Source organism: Talpa europaea, assembly GCF_964194135.1.
Source record: "Talpa europaea genome assembly, chromosome: 10".
Classification (NCBI taxonomy): Eukaryota; Metazoa; Chordata; class Mammalia; order Eulipotyphla; family Talpidae; genus Talpa; species Talpa europaea.
The window spans coordinates 29,720,964-29,742,315 of NC_140077.1; the positions used below are offsets into that span (position 1 = coordinate 29,720,964).

Below are 21,352 nucleotides of genomic sequence, written 5' to 3' on the forward strand. Positions count from 1 at the left end.
GATAATTTTGGGTGATAGCTAGTCCCCCAGCATAGCATGTCACAGGGAGACCCAGCTCCCTTCCACAACTTGGCAGAGACCAGGACCCCAGGGACTTCCCTCCCCCCTGCCCTCTGAAGGGCTGACAGGAACTGAGAGCCTCCGGCTGTGGCAGCAGCTGGCTTCCTTCCCTGTCACGTGGGACTTGGCTCTTGTCTCCAGGACTCAAGATTACACAGCTCCTTGTGCCTGTCCCTGTGCCTGTCCTGCAAGGAGCCAGGAGCAGGGAACCAGCATGGGTCTGGAGGCTGGTGTGCTGAGAGTCTTCTTCTTCTTGTTGGGTGAGTAAATGAGTGAAGAGTAAGGAAATGGGGTGGACATCACTTTTCTGTGACAGGGAGTGCGAAACTGGGGGACCATTAGGCTACTGGGGCTTATTTCCTCAAGTATAGAATTGTCCCTTTGGATAGATTCCTTTTCTCACTTTCACTTGACAGTGAGCGACTGTTTTGTCTGCTTCATGCTAGCTGCAACTTCGGTGTTTCTGGGTCAGGAAGGATAGGAAGGGACAGGTGGCAGACAGAGTTTTGGGCTTGTAACCCAGGCAAATTGGCTTTAAACTGTGGCTCCCTTGTTGACAAACTGCAGAAAGCTTCTTAGACTCTTTGAGTTTCAGCTGCTGAATCAATAAAGTGCAAGATAATAATGTTTATCTTCTAGGATTGTGTGAGAGAATTAAATTAAATTTAAGTCAAATCAAAATAATTATATCAAATGACAAAAGTCGGTATGTAGAAGCTTCTCTGCAGCCAGTGGTGGGTCAGTCTTTCTATGGAGTGAAGTAGTCTCTCTTCATCACCCAGAGGTATCTTTGATTGTTAAAGTCATGTTTAATTCTGTGCACCCAGAAGAAAGAAGGGAGAGGGGTAGGGGCAGACACTGATAGGAAAGTAGGGTCAGCCATAGAGAGAGAAATATAAGCCCTGAGAAACAGAGAGGAAGAAACTGAGATAGAGATCAAGGGCCAGGGTGATGGTTAGATGCATAGATAGTCAGCCCAGGAAGGGTGGAGTCACGCAACTTTGCAAAGTCCCCTTTGACATCACTGCTATTTCTTAAAAGGGCAGCAGCTATCCCTCAAATACACAAAGATGCTCTTTCCCAGAAGTTGCACTGGGTCAAGACCAAAAAGGCAAGTAGTCTGTCTCTAGATTTAATCTTCTGTCTCCGGAGCATTAGCTTTTATCTTGGATGTGGGCAGAATGATTTCACGGTTAGGACTCTGTTGAAGCCTTCACCAAGCCCAGAGAAAGAATACCTTCACCTCTGAGAGTGAGCTTGTCAGACAGATGGACAGTCTCTGCATCTGTCTTTTACTTGTGGAAATGGGCCCTGATGGTCGCCACCAGGGGATGCTGAGAACCAGAGGGCAAGAACAAAGGGCGTGCAGGGTAGATCAGGGAGCATGCCCATAAAGCAGTGCAGGGGGCAGGAGCTTAACCTTTGTGATTTTGCTCTATCAGATATACATACCAATCTGTCCTGGTGGGAAGGCAGTTAAATTGAGGAAATGAGATGGGAATAATGTGGAAATCATATGAACAGGCAATTCATTCAAGAATTACAAATAGGCAATATTGTTTTTACAATGCTCAAGTTCACAAATAACAATAAAAGAAATAATAACACATTTTTGAGGTCTCTACACGTGTTGCATTCTCTGTTAAACACTTTAATGAGCTCATAGAATTGCCATCCCCAATGGCAATTCTATGAAATAGGTCTACTACCAGCTGCATCTTATGGATGGGTTTTACTTGGCTACAGTATCACAGCTTGATAGTGCTTTCAGATACTATTACTAGAGACAACAGTGCTCAGAAATTGTCTAAATCTATCCCACCCTAAATGGCAATCCTTGCTCTGTTATTTACTAGCCCAGGCTGGTTAGTCACTACCTCTGTGCTCAGTTTTCTCATCCGTAACGTGAAAATAATACTATCTACCTCATCAGACTGTTGAGAGAATTCAGTCTGTCACCACATGGAAAGTCCACAGCCAGTAGCTGACATAAGGAGAGACCCCACTACTGGATATTCAGGGGACTCACAGAGCCAGAAGGCAGTCTGACAGTGTGTAGCAAAATGTAAGCTGTTTGCCAACTTCTACCCTCAGGAATGTATCCTAAATTAAATAATAGTGTAAAAGCTCCTCAAAATATTGAATAGGATGTTATTCATCACTAATAATTGCAGTGAAAACCACAAATAAGTGATTAGCCATCAGAATCTGGTTAAACCAAGAATGTCCTAACATTTTCAGAAATAACCAATGTGTTTAAATAACTGACAGATTTCTTAGAACTGACATGGAGAAAAGAGAGGGGACAAAGTGACAGGTTTAGAGTTATTATATTATGTAGTTATAGTTATACTTTGCCTATGTTTGTTTACCACCCCAGGAACTGATTGGAAGAAAACACAGGCAAGACCTACTAGTATCCTTTACTCTTTTAAGGAAGTCAGATGATGAGGTATTTTTTGGTCTTTGTATTGAAATTTTTCATAATGGTCATATGTAGTTTTAATTCCAATGAGTGAATTTCTACAAACTAAGAAACAGTATGTTGGTCTGTTGAAAGAAGAAAGAAAAACTAGGACTTTCACTTTGTGAACTGGGGAAAGGAACCTTGAGGTTTATGTAGTGTGACCTACTAACTGATGACCTGGGAGGGCAGGTGGCCAGACCAACCACCAGAGTGTGTGTGGGAACTGGGTTTTTGGGGTCACAATGGGGAACTAGAGGAGGCTCTACCTAGTCCCTCCTGGTGGCATCACATGGGACCCTGCAAAGAGAAGTCAGTTGCACTATTCCCCACACCCAGAGAAGTTGTTTCTGAAGCACCAAGTTTTGAATATTCTAAAAATATCTTTAAAACTGAAATTAATGTAACGTTCATAGACCCTACACCTTGAATGAAAACATTTTAAAAATGTGAGGTTTTTTTTTTTTTTTTTAAAATCTATGTGTTTAAGAGTAGATAAATCAACATATCCATTAAAGATACAGAGCATTAGATCTGGAGTTAAAGCCCTTTGACTCCCCTCCTGTTTTGCTTCCCTCCCTCCCTCTCCAGAGGAAACAGTCCCCTGCATTGGCTGCACTTCCTGTCCTGTGCTGTTAACTCTCCATGAAGGTTAGTTCCTCAGCATGCTTCATTATCTGCCTTTTCTGATATGACTCCAATTTACTCATTGCAACTACATATCTGATTCTGTGTCACAATGTATTACCCGTTTCATACCCCTCTTTGCATGACCACTGATGCTGCAATGACCTTTCTCAGTCTGTCTCCTGGAACCCACTGCAGCTGTTTTTCTAGAAGATATACCTGGAGGAGGAGCTGCTATGTTGTGGGCAGGCACAATTCTCAGCGTACTGGCTATTGCCAAATTGCTTTCTACCAATAAGGTCTGGACATATTTCTCCCTGGATGTATCCAGCAGTACTTTATATTGTCACATGTCTCATTCTTTGCCAATCATAGAGTTGTAAAATATCATTCCAAATTTCTAGGTTATGCATTCCAGATTACTAGTAAGAATAGCTATTTCCCCTATTTTTATTATATAGACAGCTTTTTTCCCCCCTGTAACTTCCTTGTTAATTGTTTCAGCCGAGGTTTTTTTGTTATTGGGCACTTATATATTTTTTATGGATATTAACAATTTGTCATTTTAATATGTTGCAAATATCTTCTTTGATTATATTGCTTATCTTTTATCTTTGTGGCATCCTTTATTCTGCAGAAATCTCTAAATGTGATATAATCATATCTATTAGTTTTTTCTTTTGGTGTGCTTTCATGTTTTGTCTGTAAGATTTTTTTTAACTTTAAAGTGGTGGCATTTTTTATATTGTCTAATTTATTTGGAATTTATTTTTCTGTATGGCCTAAAGAGAGAATCTATTTTTTCCTATAAATAACATCAATTATTTGAATACCATTTATTTAATATTCTTTCCTTTATCTCCTGTGTTGCAGTGCCTCTATTCTATATCCGTTAATATATGTTTGAACTATTAATGGGCTTCTTATTTTGGACAGCTTTTAGCATCTGTCTATAATTGAGTCTATAATTAGTATCTCTTTTCTCCCCCCTTTTCTTCCTCTTCTCCCTCTGCCCCACCCTTAGGTCTCCCATGAACAATGCATTTCTTGAAAACATTATAAGGGTCCGCTTCCCTAGAGCTGATTCTGGCTATGGTGCCACTCCTAACACTATCACGTAGACTTCATTCATTGCTCACAGACAGCCCACAAGGTATACGCTCTTATTATTATCATGCCCATTTTCACAAATGAGGAATGAGGCACAAAGCAATAAAACAGTTTATCAGAGGTCTTGTAGCAGGAGTACTGGTGTTCGTATGGAATCATTCTGATGTCCCAAGGCTATTTTTTATCCCTGATATCAAACTGCCTCTTAGTGGAGAACAGAAATTGGTGTCATCACAGAAAAACTGACATGACTTTTTAAACTATTATTTCAGTTGTTTACTCCAAAATGATTCATACTTAAAGTTGCAAGAATAAGAATAATACAAGGGATGTATGGTTTGCTAATTTCTTAAACAGATTGCTCTATCATAGGTTCTCTTTATAAATATTTATATGTAGTTATATATGTCATGCATATATATATGAAAGAGAGCTATTTTCTTTCTTTCTTTTTTTTTAAAGATTCATTTATTTATTTATACAAGCACTGGGTACAGTCAGAAGCACAGGAGGGTGAGAGAATTCACCAGAGCCAGAGCAGGGAGCAGAACAGGCAGAAGGACCGAAGTACATTGCTGAGGGGAGCAGCGGGCGGAGCAGGAGAGGTCTGCGAGCCATGTGGGACCCTCACTGGTGGCCAGGGATCAAACCTGCGCTGCAGAGGCTGTGGGCAGCTTCGCAACCCAGCGCTCAACCGCTGCACCACCAGGGAGGCCCGAAAGAGAGCTATTTTCCCTGAGCCAATTGAGAATATGTTGTATGCATCATGCCTTTTTTTAATTCCCAAATACATTAGTGTGTATTACTTAAGAATAAAGATAATCTCTCTTATACAACAGCACAGTTATGAACTTCGGGAAATTTCACTTTGACAAAATACTTTCACATAGTGCACTGATTATAGTCTTTTATTTTTATTTGATCAAATAGCGTCCCTTTGTAGCCTCCTGTCTTTCTCAGTAAAGAGCCAGAGAAGGATTGGGCATTGCATTTAAAAATCATGTCGGCCCTCCTTAGTCTGAAATGACCTTTTTTTTTTAAAATAACATTGATATTTTATATACTTCCATACTCTTTTATTTCATAGAACATTTGGGGTTTACCCGATATTCTTATTGATTATATTCTGGCTACCCCATTCCATCCCAGAGATCATATAAAGGATGTGTCCTTGTAGGGTTACACGTTTGCAGATATAGGATATCCACCTAAGAGGGGCCCCTGTACTTTGATAGACTGATACAATGACTGACATAATGAAAAAAGACTTACAACTAGGTCTTGGATTATTGCTGTTACAATTCTAAATAGATTATTTGCCAATTAACTACCAACCTATAAATATTTTAAAATTTTTCTGAAAGATTGCCCTAAATATAGCTATTGAAAACATCTGGTGAAGTAGTTCTAGGCATTTTATTAGAGGTTTGCACCTTCCTTTTTCAAAAGCTGCCATATAAAATATTAGTGTGGATTCTAATTCCAACCAAAATGTCAGCCACCTGTCTCTCTGTTTTAATTCAGTTGGAAAGCACTCACTGAAATCTATGTATTATTATAATCATGATGATAAAAGAAATACAATATCACTTTAATTATGTTTCAGTGCCTAAAACATTCTTCATTGAAGGAGCCAGAGTTATTGAAGAGAGCAGAGGCTCCCCCACCCCCTTAATTTATAATGAAAAGATGGCAGAGGCCTGAGTAAAGAGAATTAAATTCGTTTTTATCTTACAAGTCAAAGTCATCACTTTATTCCTTGGCTCTTAGTCCCTGAGATCTTTGTAAAAATCTTTCCTGACAGCTTTTCCCCTGTTTCAGATTCCTGCCAAGACAATGGTTCACAATCTTGTGGTGTGTGGATTCTAGTGAGAAAGAATTCTTGATGTATTAGTTTTCTTTTGCTGTGTAACAAATGTAACATGGTATCACAAATGAAACAAAAGAAAATTAATACACAGGGTCTCTCAGATAGTCCCCAGAGGGTAAAAAGGAAGGATCCCAGGAAGACAAGGAGAAATTTCCTAACAGAGCAAGAGAATTCCTTTCCAAATTTCTAATTGGATGACTTACTTTTCTCTTTAACTATTGAATCTTAAGAGTTCTTTCTATATGCTGGCTATGAATTCTTATCAAATATGTGCTCTGCAAATATTTTCTGTCTGTTTCTACTTTGTCTTTTCATCTTTTTCACAGTCTTTCATTGACAAAGTGTTTAATAGTACAATGTACTGTTTTTTTTAAAATGAATCATGCTTTTGATATCATGCCTGAGAAGTTTTCACCAAGCCCTAAATCGCTAAGATTTTAGCTTACATTTTATTCTAAAAGTTGTATCATTTTATTTTTATTTTTATTATTTTTTAAAGATTTATTTATTTGTACACATAAGAACCAGGGTACAGGCCAGAGCTGTGGGGCGTGAGAGGATTCACCAGAGGCAGAGTGGGGAACAGAACAGGCAGATCAACTGAAATACACTGCAGAGGGGAGCAGCAGTTGAGTCAGCAGTGGTCTGCTGCACCATGTGGGTATCTCCCTGGCCGGAGATTGAACTTGTGCTGCAGTGGCTGTGGTGAGCTTCATAGGTTGCATCTAAACTCCATGTGCCACCAGGGAGACCCCTACTTTTTACTTTTAAATCTATGATTCATTTTGAATTCATGTGTGAATTTAGGTCAAGGTAATTTTTACTGTGGGGGATATAGATATCCATTTGCTCCAGCAATACTTGTTGATAAAACCACCCTTGTCAAAATCAGCTGGCCATCTGTGAGTGGGTTAATTCTGATTTGTCTCTCTTTTGCAGTAATGTGTCTGTCCCAATGCTGATAGCACACCGATTTCCCCCCTTATATTACTTTTCAAATTTGTTTATATTGTTTTTCTTATTTTTACTGTATCTGATTCTCCCCACAGGAGTAGTCCCTGTAAATATCCCACCATCACATCACCTGTGATCCATCACCATGGTCCCTTGTACTCTTCCCACCCCTATTTTGATCTCTTTTCCTCCCCCCCCCCCATGCTTTAAGCCTCAGATCTATAGTTCCCCTACAAGTTTTCTCTTTTTCTTTGTTAACTCTGTTTGATTTCCTGATATTCCTCTATAAGTGATATCACCAGACATTTTCTTTTTCTTTCTGACATATTTCACTGAGTATAGTCCTTTCCAGCTCCATACATGTTCCTGCAAATGGCATGAATTTCTCATTTTTGATTGTTGAGTAGTATTCTATTGTGTATATATACCACATCTTGATCCAGTCATCTGCTTTTTGGCGTTTAGGTTGTTTACATATCTTAGCTGTTGCAAATCAAATAGCACACAGTTTTGATTTCTGTAGGTAAATACATGTCAGGATGATAAAATGATTCCTCCTACATTGTTCTTCTTCAAGAAATTTCTTTAGCAATTCTATTCCCTTCACCTTTCCATGTAAATTTCAGAATAGTTATCTTTGTCTACAGGATATCATGCTGGAGTCCTGATAGGAATTACTTTACATTTATAGATAAGTTTGAGGAGATTTGACACTTTCATTATGTTAAATTTTCCATGAACTCAATATGTTTCTATTTATTAAGATCTTTTAAAAATTTCATTATCGGTTTTGTAGAGTTTTTAATATGTGAGGCCTGTGCATGTATTACTAGATTTCCACCTGACTATATTTTTAGTGGTTATAAGCTATATTGTATTTAAATTTTCTCTTTCTGTGTGTATTCAGAGAACAATTGATCTGTATATTGATCTTGTATCCTGCCACCTTGATGAATTCACTTAATAGTTCTGAAAGTTATTTTTAGATCCTTCGGAATTTTCTGCAGAGACCTTAGATATTATGATCTTCAAATTGGGTCAGTTTTCTTTCTTCCTTTCTGGTTGGAAGGGCTTTTGTTTCCTTTTCTTGCCTTATTGACCTTGCAGAAATTTCTAGTATAATGTTGAGCAGGCATGGTGACAGCAGATATATTTACCTTATTCTTGATTTTTGTGGGAAAGTATCTTGTTTGTTACCAGTAAGTATGGTGTTTGCTCTAATGCTTTTTGTTGGTGTTCTTTATCATGTTGAAGAAGCTTCCCTCTAAGTTTCTGAGAGTTTTTATCATGAATAAGGCAGTGATTTGTCAAATGTTTTTTGTGCATCATTTAATATTATCACATGCTTATTTCTTCTTTAGTTTATTAACATGGTGGATTTCGTCGATTCACTGCTGAATGTCAAACCTATCTTGCATTGTTAAATAGCCTCCACATGCTTGTCAAGTACAATTCTTATTTATCTTGCTAAATTTTACTTCATAACATTTGTGAATGAGTTTTTTTTTTTTGAAGATTTATTTATTTATGATATAAGAACTGGGGTACAGGTCAGAGGTATGAGAGGATTCACCAGAGACAGAGTGGGGAGCAGAACAGGCAGATCTACTGAAACATACTGCTGACTGGAGTAGCAGGCGAGGCAGGAGAGGTGCCATGTGGGTTGCTCCCAGGCCAGGGATTGAACTGGTGCTACAGTGGCTGCGGTCAGCTTTATAGTGCTGAGTCTTAACCACTTGCGCCACCAGGGAGGCCCCTGTGGAGGAGTTTTTGAATGTCTTTATGAGGCTACTGATTTGTAGTTTCCTTTTTTTTGCATTGTGTTTGGTTTTAACATCAGGGTGATGCCAGACTCATTAATTTAATTAGAGAGTGCTCCCTTTTCTGTTTCCTGCAAGGGATTGTGTAGAATTGGTGTTAATTTTTTTAAAAAAAATTGTTGAAATTCTCTCATGAAACTTTGATGATTCGGAATACTTCTTTTGGACAGGGGAGTTTGTAGATTATGAATTCAATTTCCTGAATAGTTAAAAGGCATTCAAAGTATCTCTTTCCTATTGGATGAGTTATGGTAGTTTGCACTTTCTGAGGAATGGTCTATTTTATTTAAATCATCATATTTGTATAGAATTGCTATTCTGCTATCTGCAGTGTCTGTAGTGCTGTCCTTGTTCTGTTTCTGGTGTTGGTAGTTTATGTCTTCTCTCTTTTCCTTTGTCGGTCTTGATAAAAATTTGTAAATTTCATCAATCTTAAAAAAATAAATCCTGCTTTTAGTGCAGAGGGTAGGGTAGGGGACAAGTGCTTGGCCAAGTTGCCTTCTTTTCTCCACCTTTCAGGACCTCCTGTTTTATTTATTTGTTAATATGTAATGTGGAGGTTTTCAATTGTACTTAGTGAGAGCAACAGGGAAAAATGAAAGCTTTTTCCATCTTCTTTGAAATGAACATCTGAAATGAATTTTTAAATGTCCGGGAAAATGGTGAGTTCCAGGAATGTTCTTTGGGGAGAGGGTCTTTGTCACCTAATATTTCCCAGACACATATCCCTGACCCTAGAGGCTCCTGAAGGAGGGAAAATGTCCCATGAGGTAACCTCTGCAGAGGTTGCCTGTTAATCCCTGGTCCTGGCACCCTGGGTGGGAGTCACAGCCGGAGCTGACCTAGCTGAAGTACAAATCAACAGACTACTCCCTCCCTCCCAAACGAGAACACTCTTGCTTCCTCTTTGAAGTCACTGTAAGCATCTAGGACACATCCAGACCCTCATTTTTCCATTGGAATTACTTGAACTGCTCCTTTTATTAAATTTGATTCCATTAAATAACCGGTTAATGGTTCTCAGTAAGATGAACTAGCTCACTCTGCCCTGCTCATCTGAACGGAACAGATGAGCAACTAGGAAATTTCAGCCTGAAACCTGCACCCACCTCAGAGACCTGTGCATTCCAGTGCAAACCCTGGGGCTGTGTAGGGGAGAGCTGAAGGGCCTGGAGCTGGACCTGTGGACTATCTCAGCAGATTGGGACATCCGGGAATTTCTCTTTCATTAAGCAAATAACGATTTTCACTAGACTCTGTTGGGATACAAGGAAAAGTGAGTCAGGTGCCATCTGAAGGAGCTGATAGTCTATGGGGAGGACAGTTGCAATGCAGTGTGCTAAAAGCTGAGATGAAGGAAACACAGAAGGAAGCAGAGGCGAAGCCCCTGATCCAAACTAGGGTGTTGGGAGGGCTGTCTGGAGGAGAATCTTGTTGAGTACAAATTAGTTATGCTTCTGCCTGGTTTAATCCTCTAGCAGCTTCCCATTGCTGACAGGACAGGCCAAAGTGCTTACCATGTCTGCAGCACCCCACCCCATGCTCCTGCTCCGTGGTCCTAGGGAATATACTCCTGTCCAGCCTTGAAGACCTTCACATACTGTCTTCCGTTTGTGCACATACAACAATGCTTGCTGTCCCGAACATGCTCTCTCACAGCGCGCCTTCATCATCCTAATAGCATTTCTGTTAAGGGTCTCATTCCCTCTGTACCATCACTGATATCCCAGCTGGCATCTGGTCTGGTGGCCTCTGCTCAGCATATGCCAGCACTGGCACTGGTTTGAAGTTGATTGGTATATGAAATGGAGCCATAGCTTCTGAAGCCAATCTGTAGGACTTGTGTGCAGGAAACAATCTGGTTGGGACAGAAGGGATGGGGTTTTACATATTGAAAGGGCAGCTTCTGCTGAGTCATGGGGGTGAGGACAGCCCGGACTAGAGGGGGGTTGAGATGAAGCTGAGAGTGGGCACAGGCCAGTGGAGGAAGGTTTCTTCAAAGAAGGTGAGGCTGATCTTTAGGGCATTGTAAGCAGCCTTGACAAGGAGCAGCCCAGCTACAGTATAGCACATGGGGTGGTGATGCAAGGACCCTTTGGGGAGAGGGGCTAGATTTGTCCAATGCAACATCAGCAGAATCCATGGTGGCTTCTGAACTTTGCTCACCTCACACCAGCCTCCCTGCTGGAAGCAGCAAGTGGTCTGGGGTTGGGGACTGAGGCTGTGTTTGTCACAGATTGTGGCCGGCCCCTGCGCAGCCCTGCAGTAGACAATGTAGGCCAGAGCCACTCAGCTGGCCCACAGAAGCCTCTGGAGACACTCAGAGAGACCCACTCAGGCTGCAGATGAGTCCGATCATGAGCCACACATAATGCATTAAGAAACCATGGCCAACTCAGGGCCACTGCCCACCTGTTTGCTAGTGTAAGACCCTTCTCTAGAGCCAGACAGATCCAGATCCAAACTCCAGAGCTTTCCTGTTCAGGTGACCCTGACAGGGCTCCTCATGTGCTGGAGCTTCCCAGTGAGATGAGGACCATGGTCCCAAGAGAAGGACCTCCTGCCCTTATCTTGGCTTTGGTGGTCCCTACCCCACACCCCTCTGTCTCTCACAGACATTCAAATGGAAAGACTTTTCCCCCTTTGGTCTTGTCATAAAGTCTTTTAAAAGTTCTGGAATGGGGCCAGCATGCAGATTTCAGGGAGAAGGACTTGTGTGTGCCAGACAGCTGAAAGTAAGGGTAGTATATCTAGAGAGGGATCCGTAGCGAGGTGTGGGGGTCTGAGGACTAGATATTGGATGGGTAGTAGGTTTTATCTCCATGAACAACACACGTTTTTAGGCAGACCCAATGCCCAGTAGCCGGGTCTCCTTACTCCATTTGGCAGAGTAGTTTGGGGAGGCACACCTAAGTCCGGTGAGGAAGTGAAGTGTAGGGCAGGAGGACCTGTGGGAAGTCAGGTCCATCCCGAATCCTGGGGGGTCTGGCAGGTTCAGGAGGCCTAGGCCAGGCCCTGCCAGCACTCAGGGTAGTTAGAAGGACTGAGCTCCTTCTCAGGAAGGAGACCCAGGGGGTGTAGACAGCCAGGCCCTGAGGAGGAAGTGGGCTGGGCCCTGTGTGTGGCTTGATTTATAACTTTTAAGTAATTAGACATGGGGCACACCCCAGGCTTGCAAAAACATTGGAAGCTGCCTTAAAAAGATAAACGTGGTGGAAATGGTAGCATAGACCATGGCGCACAGTAGGGCTGAGGAAACTCTCTTGGTAGATGAAGGCGGGTGGCTCAGTGTTGCCAAGATCCTGGAGCCCTGGTATTGTCTGAATGCTGTCATTTCCTCTGCTGGGCCAGGCCAGCTGTCATCCCACAGCCCCGCCTCCTGGGCACATGCTCCCCTCAGCCAGGTCCCGGAGGACTTCTGAGCGCAGCTTCCCAGAGGCTGAAGAGCACAGTATGAATATTGCATGAATAATAATAACCCCACCACTTAGCGGTTATGCAACGCTTTCCTCTTCCACAATACTTTACCATCATTAATTAGTTATTCTGCACTGCTTCCAGCCTCCCTGCACTCTCTGCAAAGGCAGGCCTTGAGCTTGCTGTTGAAAACAGGCCTCCTTTGGTCCGAAGCCCCGCAGGTGAGTGGAAGGTGGCCTTGCACTGGGAGCCAGGCAGCTTGAGGAGGCCTCCGCTCAGTGACTGTGCTTAACAACAGAGATCTGAACCCTTGCTGGGGAGGACTATCTCTTTTGCTCTGAGTACCCCTACTAGTTACCTCCTGATATGCTCTGCTCCCCATATTGCCTGTGGCCCCCAGGAGCACTGAGGACCAAGCTAGGGCAAGTCTTCACCCACAGCTGAGAAATCCCTGTGACCGCATCCCTTGCAGTAGGGCCACCAAGCTGGGAGCCTTGTCATTTCTGGCCCCAGGTCATGGGCTGAGAAGTGGCATAATGAGGACTCAGATGTTCCTGTTTCAAGTCTCATTCCTTCCCATGCACCATGAGGTCATAGGAAGGTTTCCTACCCTCCCAGATGTGCTCAGAGATGGAGCAGACCCCCTCACCGAGGGAGCAAAAGGTTGGCTATGTGTTCTGGCTATAGGTCCTCTAGTGTGACCTTCCCTAGATACCCCCACTCACCCCGCAGGACATCCTCAAGCTCTCCCTAACTTCTAGCACCCCTAGTTCTTGAGTTTTTAGCCACTCCCCTACTGGGTGTGACCGTGTTTGCATCTCCTGGTCAAGACACCCTGGAGGGTCCCACCCCTTTGGGGGACCTCCCTGGACCTGGAGCACCCTTGGGTCTACCTCAGGCTGGAGCTGGCTCCCTGCCTCCAGCCCCTCCATTAGCCTGGAAAGGTATTGATCAGTTTGGCTTCTGTAGCTGAGTGTTTTAATCCCAGTGTGTGATCTTTAAGAATTAATTAGCAAAGATTGCACAGGAAAACAAAGTGGGCCCAAGTTTTGGTAACATCTGGTCACCCACCACTGTTGTTTTCCTCTTAATTATGATGCTATTTCTGGAAGCCAGAGTCACAGCCTCTTGTGTTGTATAACCCTGCGTCGCCTCTCCAGCTTCCCTGTGGCCTTCTCTAGCTGTTGCTTCTAGGTCCTGCCCAGGACCACCCTGTCCTGGCTCACGGTCTCCTGAGAGCCTCATCTCACCCACATACCCCTCTGGCCCGACCCTGAGCTACCCTCCTTAGTCCCAAGCTCTCTTTTCCCCTCCTGCTTTCAGGTTTTTGCTGGCACCTTTCCCTCTACCTGGACAGCTTCCCTGCCTGTCTCCATTCCACCCTGCCCCCTACCATCCCTGCCAGCTCCTGCTTGTCCTTAATTTTTAATTTAAATAACACTCACTCCAAAGGACCCTTTCTGTGCCTGCAGGAGGGCAAGGCCCCCTTGCTGTGCTCCTGCATGGCATAACAGGCACCCGCATGGACCTCATACTCACTTAGGACTGGGGCCCACCCAGAACTGGCCGGTGGGGGCCGGGCAGACGTAGCAGGGGTGTGGTGTGAATGCTCTGTCTGATTCTGTGTGCTGCTATGGGAGGAGCTCTCTGGGAATCAAGGTGTCCCAAGCCCCCACACTTCCCTTGGAGCCATAATTGCATTGTTCGCCTTCGGCTTTCCAACTCTCCAGTCCGCGCAGTTCCATCAGGGCTGAGTTCTGCCCCAAGTCTAGGTGCCCCCAGAGAAGACAGGAGCCCCACCAGCTGTGGGGCACATCCTGCTGACATTTGTCAGCTGCAGGAGAGCTTTAATGAGACAGAAGAGTGTAATGAGGAAGGGCAATTTCAGGTGGTTTCTAGGTCCAAGAATGGGGAGCCTGAGGTTTCTGCAGTCACAGGGGTGCTCAAGGAAGGCGCAAAACCCAAGAGCCATCCCAGCGGCTGCAGGGAACAGGGGCCCTGCGTCACCCAGGGCAACTCAGCGGTCATCTGCGTCCTGCTCAGGAGAGGACTGAAGACTTTCTGCACTTAGATTTCACACACTTAATTTCCGGCACCACCCAGGCCCATGGAGCAGTGAAAGAGCAAGGACCGCCGATCCTTCCATGTCACGGTCTTCGGTGCCCATTTTCAGATGAGGAAGGTGAGGCCTGTGAGCCATCTGTGGAGCATCACTGGACTGTCCCCTTTCACTCTGCACGGCTAGTGCCCTGGCCAGGCTTCCTTCTGAGCGGGATGCTGGGGATGCTGTGCTTGGACCAGGGACCACAGGTGGGGAAGCCAGATACATGCACAGCAATGGTGCCCACTCATGTTCCCAAGGGGTCCCATGCATGTTGCATGTACAGTGTCCCACACGTGTTCCCAGCAGCAGTGTCAGAGTTACGGGAACAATGCTGTCATTTGATTCCTCTGTGGTTGGCTTTTACTTTCATCTTTTTTTTTTAAAAATGTAATACATTTTTAAAAAATATTTATGTATGCATACAAGAGCTGGGGTACAGGCCAGAGGTACGGGGTGGGGGGAGGATTCACCAGCGACAGAGTGGGGGACAGAACAGGCAGATTGACCAAAGTACACTGCTGAGGGGAGCAGGGGGTGAGTCAGGAGAGGTCTGCTGCGCCATGTGGGTAACGCCCTGGCCGGGGATCGAACTCGTGCTGCCATGGCTGCATATAGCTTCATAGGTTGCGTCTTAACCCCTTGCGCCACCAGGGAGCACCCCCCCCCCTTTTTTTTTAACTTTCTTCTTAAGTCCCTATTATCACTGAATACTAGAAACTTGATCTTTATCACTTCAAACTGCTTCTGGTTTAATACTCATTTTGGGTAATTTCCCAGTCAGAATAGGATTCTCCCCTTCTCCCTTCTTCTTGCATCTCCCTGAAGGAGAAACTCAGTTGCAAGGAGCCTTACATAGCATCCTGGTCCTGGGGAGAAACAGGATATCCTGGGCTATGTGAAGTGTGTCTTTCCTGCCACAGAACCACCTGCAGGCTGGAATGGACAGAGCAGGGCAGAGGCTTGCTGAGGTGGCAGGGCGATTTCCTGGACCAACAGAGAGCAAGGGGACCTCCAGAGCTTCGTGCTAAGTCTTGAAGGACAAGTAAGAGCTTTCTATGGGGACAAGGAAAGGTATTTCATCAAAGAGAATAGCATGTGCAAAGGCACAGAGGCCTGCAGGGTTGCTTAGCTTGTGGATCTTTTCTGGCTCATGTGAGTTCTCATTCACAGCCAGCAAATTGGCACCAGTCCCTGCCTTGCCAACCTGATTTCCGATGGAATCAACCTCTGAAGGACCACCCACCTCAGTTATCAGGACTCACCTGAATGCGGGTGACAGCTCTTAGCTCAGTTAAGATTTAAGGTCAAGAAGGCATTTCCTTCCTGAGGTGACTGAAAAGTCAGGAAGAGGTGCAAGGCTTCCCCACCCTCATCTGAAGCTTCAGCAGGCTTCAGGCAAACTGGATTTAGGGTCTCACAAGTTGTCTTAGGGCTTGGTCTCACCTTGATCCTCTTCTATTGGGGCTTCAGTGTCAGCAGATGCCTACCACTCAGGAATCCTCCCTCGGCCCTGCAGTTTCCTATGCCAGAAGACATTCCTGTTTCTCAGGATTTTCCCCAAAGTCCCAGAGTTGAGGCCTACTGGGCTGTTTGTATAACCCACTCTTGACCAATCACTGCTGGCAGGAAGAATATGCTAATTATGCTAATTAACCAGCCAGGCTTCACTGTCTACCTTAGAGCCAGCCCTCTGGCATCATAGGAAGGGGGCTCCCAAAGCCACACCATGGTCCCCTAAAGGTCAAGAGTTGCGGGGGGAGTGATCAGGGCAAACAGCAAGTGCCCACCCCATAGCCTCTGCCTCTTTAGATTTCCAGCTCCTGGAGACTGAGGTTTTTAGGAAGGTTTGAACATTGCTTGTGACACTCTGATCTTTCTTCAGTGTAAATCTTGTCTCTTCTGTCTGGTAAGCACTTCCATGGGGGACAGAGGTCTGAGGTTTCTCTTTAATCCCCAGGGCCACACAGAGCACACTGCACGTTCTTCACTCCTGTGTGGGGGCTTGCCAGGAGATGACGGATGCTTGTTCCAGACATTTAAAACCCCTTCCTGTAGCTGAGAAATGTTGGAATTCCTGAGATCTAAAGTTAGGGACCATTCTGCAATATTTAAGTTTCAAGATGAAAATGGCCAGGCAACAATTGACAAACACTTAGGGCAGCTTCTCCCTATTTTTAGCTCAGATACTTATAGAACCGACAACTGAGTGCACACACGCCCACTGCCACACAAGTGGAAACACACAGCCTGATTCTGTCCAAATAAGGGTGGTGAAGAGGGCAAGCCCATTGAGGGTGGGTCCAGCAGGTGTCCTGGACAGCACAGGGAGGTCTGAATGTCGGGAGGGGCTCTCAGCAGGTCAGATTCCAACTGAGCAAGTCATGCTGCACCTTCAGCTCACTCTCCCAAAAGGGGCCCTGCTGCCTTCCTCTGAAGCTGCCCTCACATCCTGGGGGAAGGTGACCCAGGGACACCCTCCTGCCTCAGGCCTCAGGGCCATTTATTGCATGAGGCTGCTTCCTGTCCAGAAACTGTCCTGCAGGACTGAGGTGGGAGGGGCTGCAGAGACGGGGCCTGGAGAAAGGCTATTTTGGCAGGGAGGAGAGGAGGTCATTTGGCAATAACATGTCCAAATGGGGCATGGAGAGGAAGCAGAGACTCTACTCTCAGAGCCCATAAGTGCTTTTATGCACCTCAGAAAAAGGCATCATTTTGTGGGTAGGTGTAACCTCAGGTGTGTGGCTTGTTGAGTGCTCCTGGGGGCAGGTCCTGACCTGGGCACACGCAGAGGCTGTGCGGAGGGAGGTTGCCTTAGAAAGGCAGCAGGCCACCTAGAGGAGCCCCCTGTTCTTTGCTGTAAGCAGGAGCAAGGATGTGCTGTGAGACCTGCTCCTGTCCTCTGCACCCGGCTCAGAGTGGATAGTCTGAGCGGAGCAGGTGGTCAAGCCCGATCTGAGCATGCCCAGGGGGACCAGCCTTGGTATAGTCAGCCCCTACTCAGACCCTGTAGATGTTCCCCTGGGTTTGAAAGCCTATTCGCTGGATGCTAAGCTTCCTCCTCCTGTGTGCAAGAAAACCCAGAGAATTCCAGCAGAGAAGGGCAGCACAGCTTCCTCTAGGATCTCTCAGATCTAAAAGTCCGGAGTACTCTGGAGACCAATCTGGCTGTGCTCACAAACCAGGCCTGCTAGAGTCATCCATCCTCCAGCTACTTTACAGAGCCAGGGGACGTCGGCGTCAGGGGCTTGGTAAGGGTCTATCCACAGCTCCTGACCCTGGCAAGAGGCGGGGGGGAGGGGTGGGCTCACAGGCCGGGCTAGTGTGTTAATGATGGATCCTCACCCAGGGGCTCCTTAGAGCTCAGGATGAGAGGCTGCCCAGCCTGCCAGGGAGGGCTGCATGGAGGGACTTCCCTCCCCGAGGAGGGGAAAGACTGCCCCCGAGTGGCCATCGGCTGGCTAGCAGGAATTACTTGGACAAGATGTGGCCCAGGTTGGTGCCTTGTCTGGGCTTGCAGACCTGCAGCTGCGAAAGCAGTGACCCCATGGAGGGTGTTGACTCTGTGCCTGATGGGGGCTGAGGCAGAGCAGGAAACCCAGAAAGAGGCTGTTTAGAAGCAGGGGCCAGGGGCAGCCTCCAAGCCTGTGGGGAGCTCAGGATGAAGCATGGAGGGTGGTGTCTAAGGGATCAACTTGGTGAGAAGTGGGGCCTGATCCATAGAATCCCTGTCAGGGAGGGGCACAGAGCCCAGAGTTCTGGATGACATATTTGATGGGCGAGGGGCATGAAGGACACTGGCTGCCGGATGTTGCTAGAAGTACAAGGCCGTTCTCGTTCCTTCTCACCCTCCTGCCAGCTGCCTGGGCTTCTCAGGATCAGCCTCCATGTGTCCCTGAGTGCTCCTGACTCCTGGTGTTCCTCTCCCTGCGTCTCTCTGTCTTTCTAGCTCTTTTCATCTTGTTCTTTCTGATCTGTGTCCTTTTCCTTTCTCCTTTCAAGTTTCATCTTGGACCTGTACAAAGTTTTAATGCCACATGCTCCTCAGGGAGAGCGATGGTCACCAAGGGGTGAGGACCCAAGTGGGAGGCGGGAAAGATGGAGTATATGCAGGGGGCAAGGGTGAAGCTGGCCCTAACTTGGCCGTGTTGCTTGACCCCTGCCTTCTGCCTAGTATAAGCAGAGACAAGCCAGAAAGGGGTCAGGAAAGGACCAGAGTGAGCAAGCAGCACATGCAGCTCTGCAGCTCTGAGTTTCCAGTACCAGCCAGAAGTCAGTGTCCAGTCACAGCCACTCTGTTTAGTGAACCTAGCCCATCCAGTCCTGCCAGGCATGAAATACAGGGAGGTAGCTGGGTAAGATCTGGTGCCTCCCAAAAAAGTCACGTGCTTTCTAGAACTTGACAGAATCTCAATTCTGGCTTGGGTTTTGAAGAGGGTTGTAAGGCCCTGGCAAGACCAGGAATTCACTTCTATGCTGGTCACAGCTAGCAGCTCTGTCCTAACCAGATTCTGGGTTATCTTCCTCTGCAGATGTCGGAGGAGCTCAGGTGCTGGCAACGGGCAGGACTCCTGGGCCTGAAATTGGTAGGTGGCTGCACAGCTTATTCTGTGAGGATGGTTTGGTGGGCAGGAAGGAGGCACTCCAAAAGACATAGGAACTTATGGCAGAGAATTGTGGGTGCTTTGGTGGTGGGGTGAAGTGGTAACATTCATCCGAGGAGGTTAACTCTTCTCCTAAATCATGTACAGTGCTATAAACCAATGTTACCTCAATAAAAAAAAAATAGATCTTAGTTTTGATAAACCTAAAAAAAAAGGGGAGGCCTGGGCAGGTGGGGGTGTGTGCTGGTATTGGTTTCCTGCCAGTCACCACAGAATGAGAGCCGCCCTCACCTCTGGTCCCACCTGAGTGGCTAAAGAGTTGTCCTGGAGGCAAGGTCATATGCAAGAGTCTGTCCTCAAAGGGAACCTGGCACATCAGGGCCTCCTTCCCTGCCTCTTGTGAGAAGCCTCAGGAGCTCCAGCCCCTGCTCTGTAACCATGCGCCCTGCCTCACCCCCCAAGGTCGGTTCTGCCCTGCTTTTCTGACCAGTGCTGCCCTCTACCTGCATGGTCCCAGCCCCACTTCACCTCCAAGGCCCACCTTATGGGCACAGTGCAATTGGCATGTCATGCCTTCCGGGAAGGCTTGCAACTTTGACATCAACTCAACCCACCCTGTTACCTGGCATGGGTGTGACCTCTTAGCTCCTCAAGAGAGTGTCAGGGCCTCACTCATTTACCCTCCACGCTGACCATGGAGCAGGCCACTCACACATGCTCTACAAGGGAGTTAATGAAGGGATAGGTGAAGGAGGCCAGGGAAAAGAGTCATCAGCCACTTGGGAATGGCTTCCGCTTCTGTGGGGCTAGGGGAGAGTTCCAGGAGGAGGAGCTGGGATGTGGGCAAGTGCCAGGGAAGGAACGTGCTCCTGGGAGAGTGGACAATTAGGTTGTCTCAGTGATTGGAGTCTCATGTGCATGACTTTGAACTTCATCCCAAATATAAAGGAGCCATAGAACTGATTGAAGTCCATTATTTAATTCCTCCCTCACTTCAGATTTCAAATACGCCCTCATCGGGACGGCCTTGGGTGTTGTGATAGTGGCGTGCTTTCTGGCCCTGAAGATCTGCATGATCAAGAAGCACTTGTTTGATAATGAGTCCTCTGACCAGAAAAGCATAAATCAGGGCCTCAAAGGTAAGGGAACTGCTATCCTCAGCCCTGGCTATGCCCCTGCCGGGAACAAGGACAATCCCAGTCAGCATCCCAGAGGGAGGACCAAGGTCTACTCATGACATTGGCAGAGAAAGTCAAAAAAGACACGGGCTGAAAATGCATCGACTAAGTGCAGCACCTTCCTCCCTCCCACCCACCCTCCATCCCTTTCCTTCCTTCTTCTGCCCCCTTCTCTCTTTCTCTCTCTCTCTCTCTCTCTCTCTCTCTCTCTCTCTCTTCAGTTGACTCAATATCCTTAGGATGAGGTTTCCTGAAGAAGGATGGGACAGGGAGCAGAGTCAAAGTTTCTGTTTTCTTATCCAAATAATGTGATCCCATAACATTGACCTCAGGAGGTGATGAGGCTGATCAGAACAAGTGTGGGCGGTGGGAGATGCTGCAGCACTGATTATGTGGGCCAATTACCACCCCCCTCCCACACTCCCTCCCATAAACCGGGCAAGTCTCACTCTGAGCAGTGCTGAGTGTGTCCTCAGGATCAAAACGGAGTTGGGCTTATGTGCCCTTGGCATGGCTCCTGATGCCCTGTGGTGCCTGCTGGGAAGCAGGTCCCACAGAGACTCAGGTGCAGTCCATTTGGGAGTTTGGCAGTGAGATGCAACCTCAGCACCCTCTTCTCTCAAGATGCAACCCCCCAAAACTTCCCGTCAGGTAAAGCTGCTCAGTGGGGCGATGACGCAATGTGCCACAACATTTTCTTTAGGATAAAAAGGAAGGACCCTTAATGCATCTCTGGAAAATGTAGCTGTTATCTGTGAAGATATACAGAAAAGGAGGTCTGGGTCAGAAAGAGGAGGGGGCACAGCACTCGGGGCCTCCTGAGAGGCCAGTGTGTCAATTGCGTAAGTGTTTAATTGGCCATAGGAGTTTGCTTACCAGTGATTTTGTATCTCTGTGAATAAGGAGAAGGGGGGAGGGAGAGAAAACAGCCTCCTTGTCATAAAGCCAGGCCACTTGTGGACAAGAGGGCCCAGGACTTACAAGTGCAGAGGGAGGGGAGGAGGAACAGGTGGGTTGTAGGGAAGGCTCAGTCCCACCTGTGTGCTGAACCAAGGGGGCTCAGTGATGGGACATGGAGAGGGAGATGCCAACAGTTCCAATAGGGAGGGGGCAGGGCACTAAGACCACCCCCACCCAGTGACCCCCA

At 46.4% G+C, this 21,352-nt stretch overlaps 1 protein-coding gene across 1 annotated transcript; it reads left to right on the forward strand.

Annotated features, from left to right (window-relative positions):
- Nucleotides 1-274: 274 nt before the first annotated feature.
- On the forward strand, nucleotides 275-20,449 carry TMEM273 (transmembrane protein 273; the record flags this gene model as incomplete). Its single annotated transcript, XM_084245429.1, has 4 exons — nucleotides 275-320; nucleotides 18,956-19,009; nucleotides 20,026-20,166; nucleotides 20,427-20,449. The coding sequence occupies 4 exons, from the start codon at nucleotides 275-277 to the stop codon at nucleotides 20,447-20,449; spliced, it is 264 nt and encodes an 87-aa protein (XP_084101555.1).
- Nucleotides 20,450-21,352: the final 903 nt, after the last annotated feature.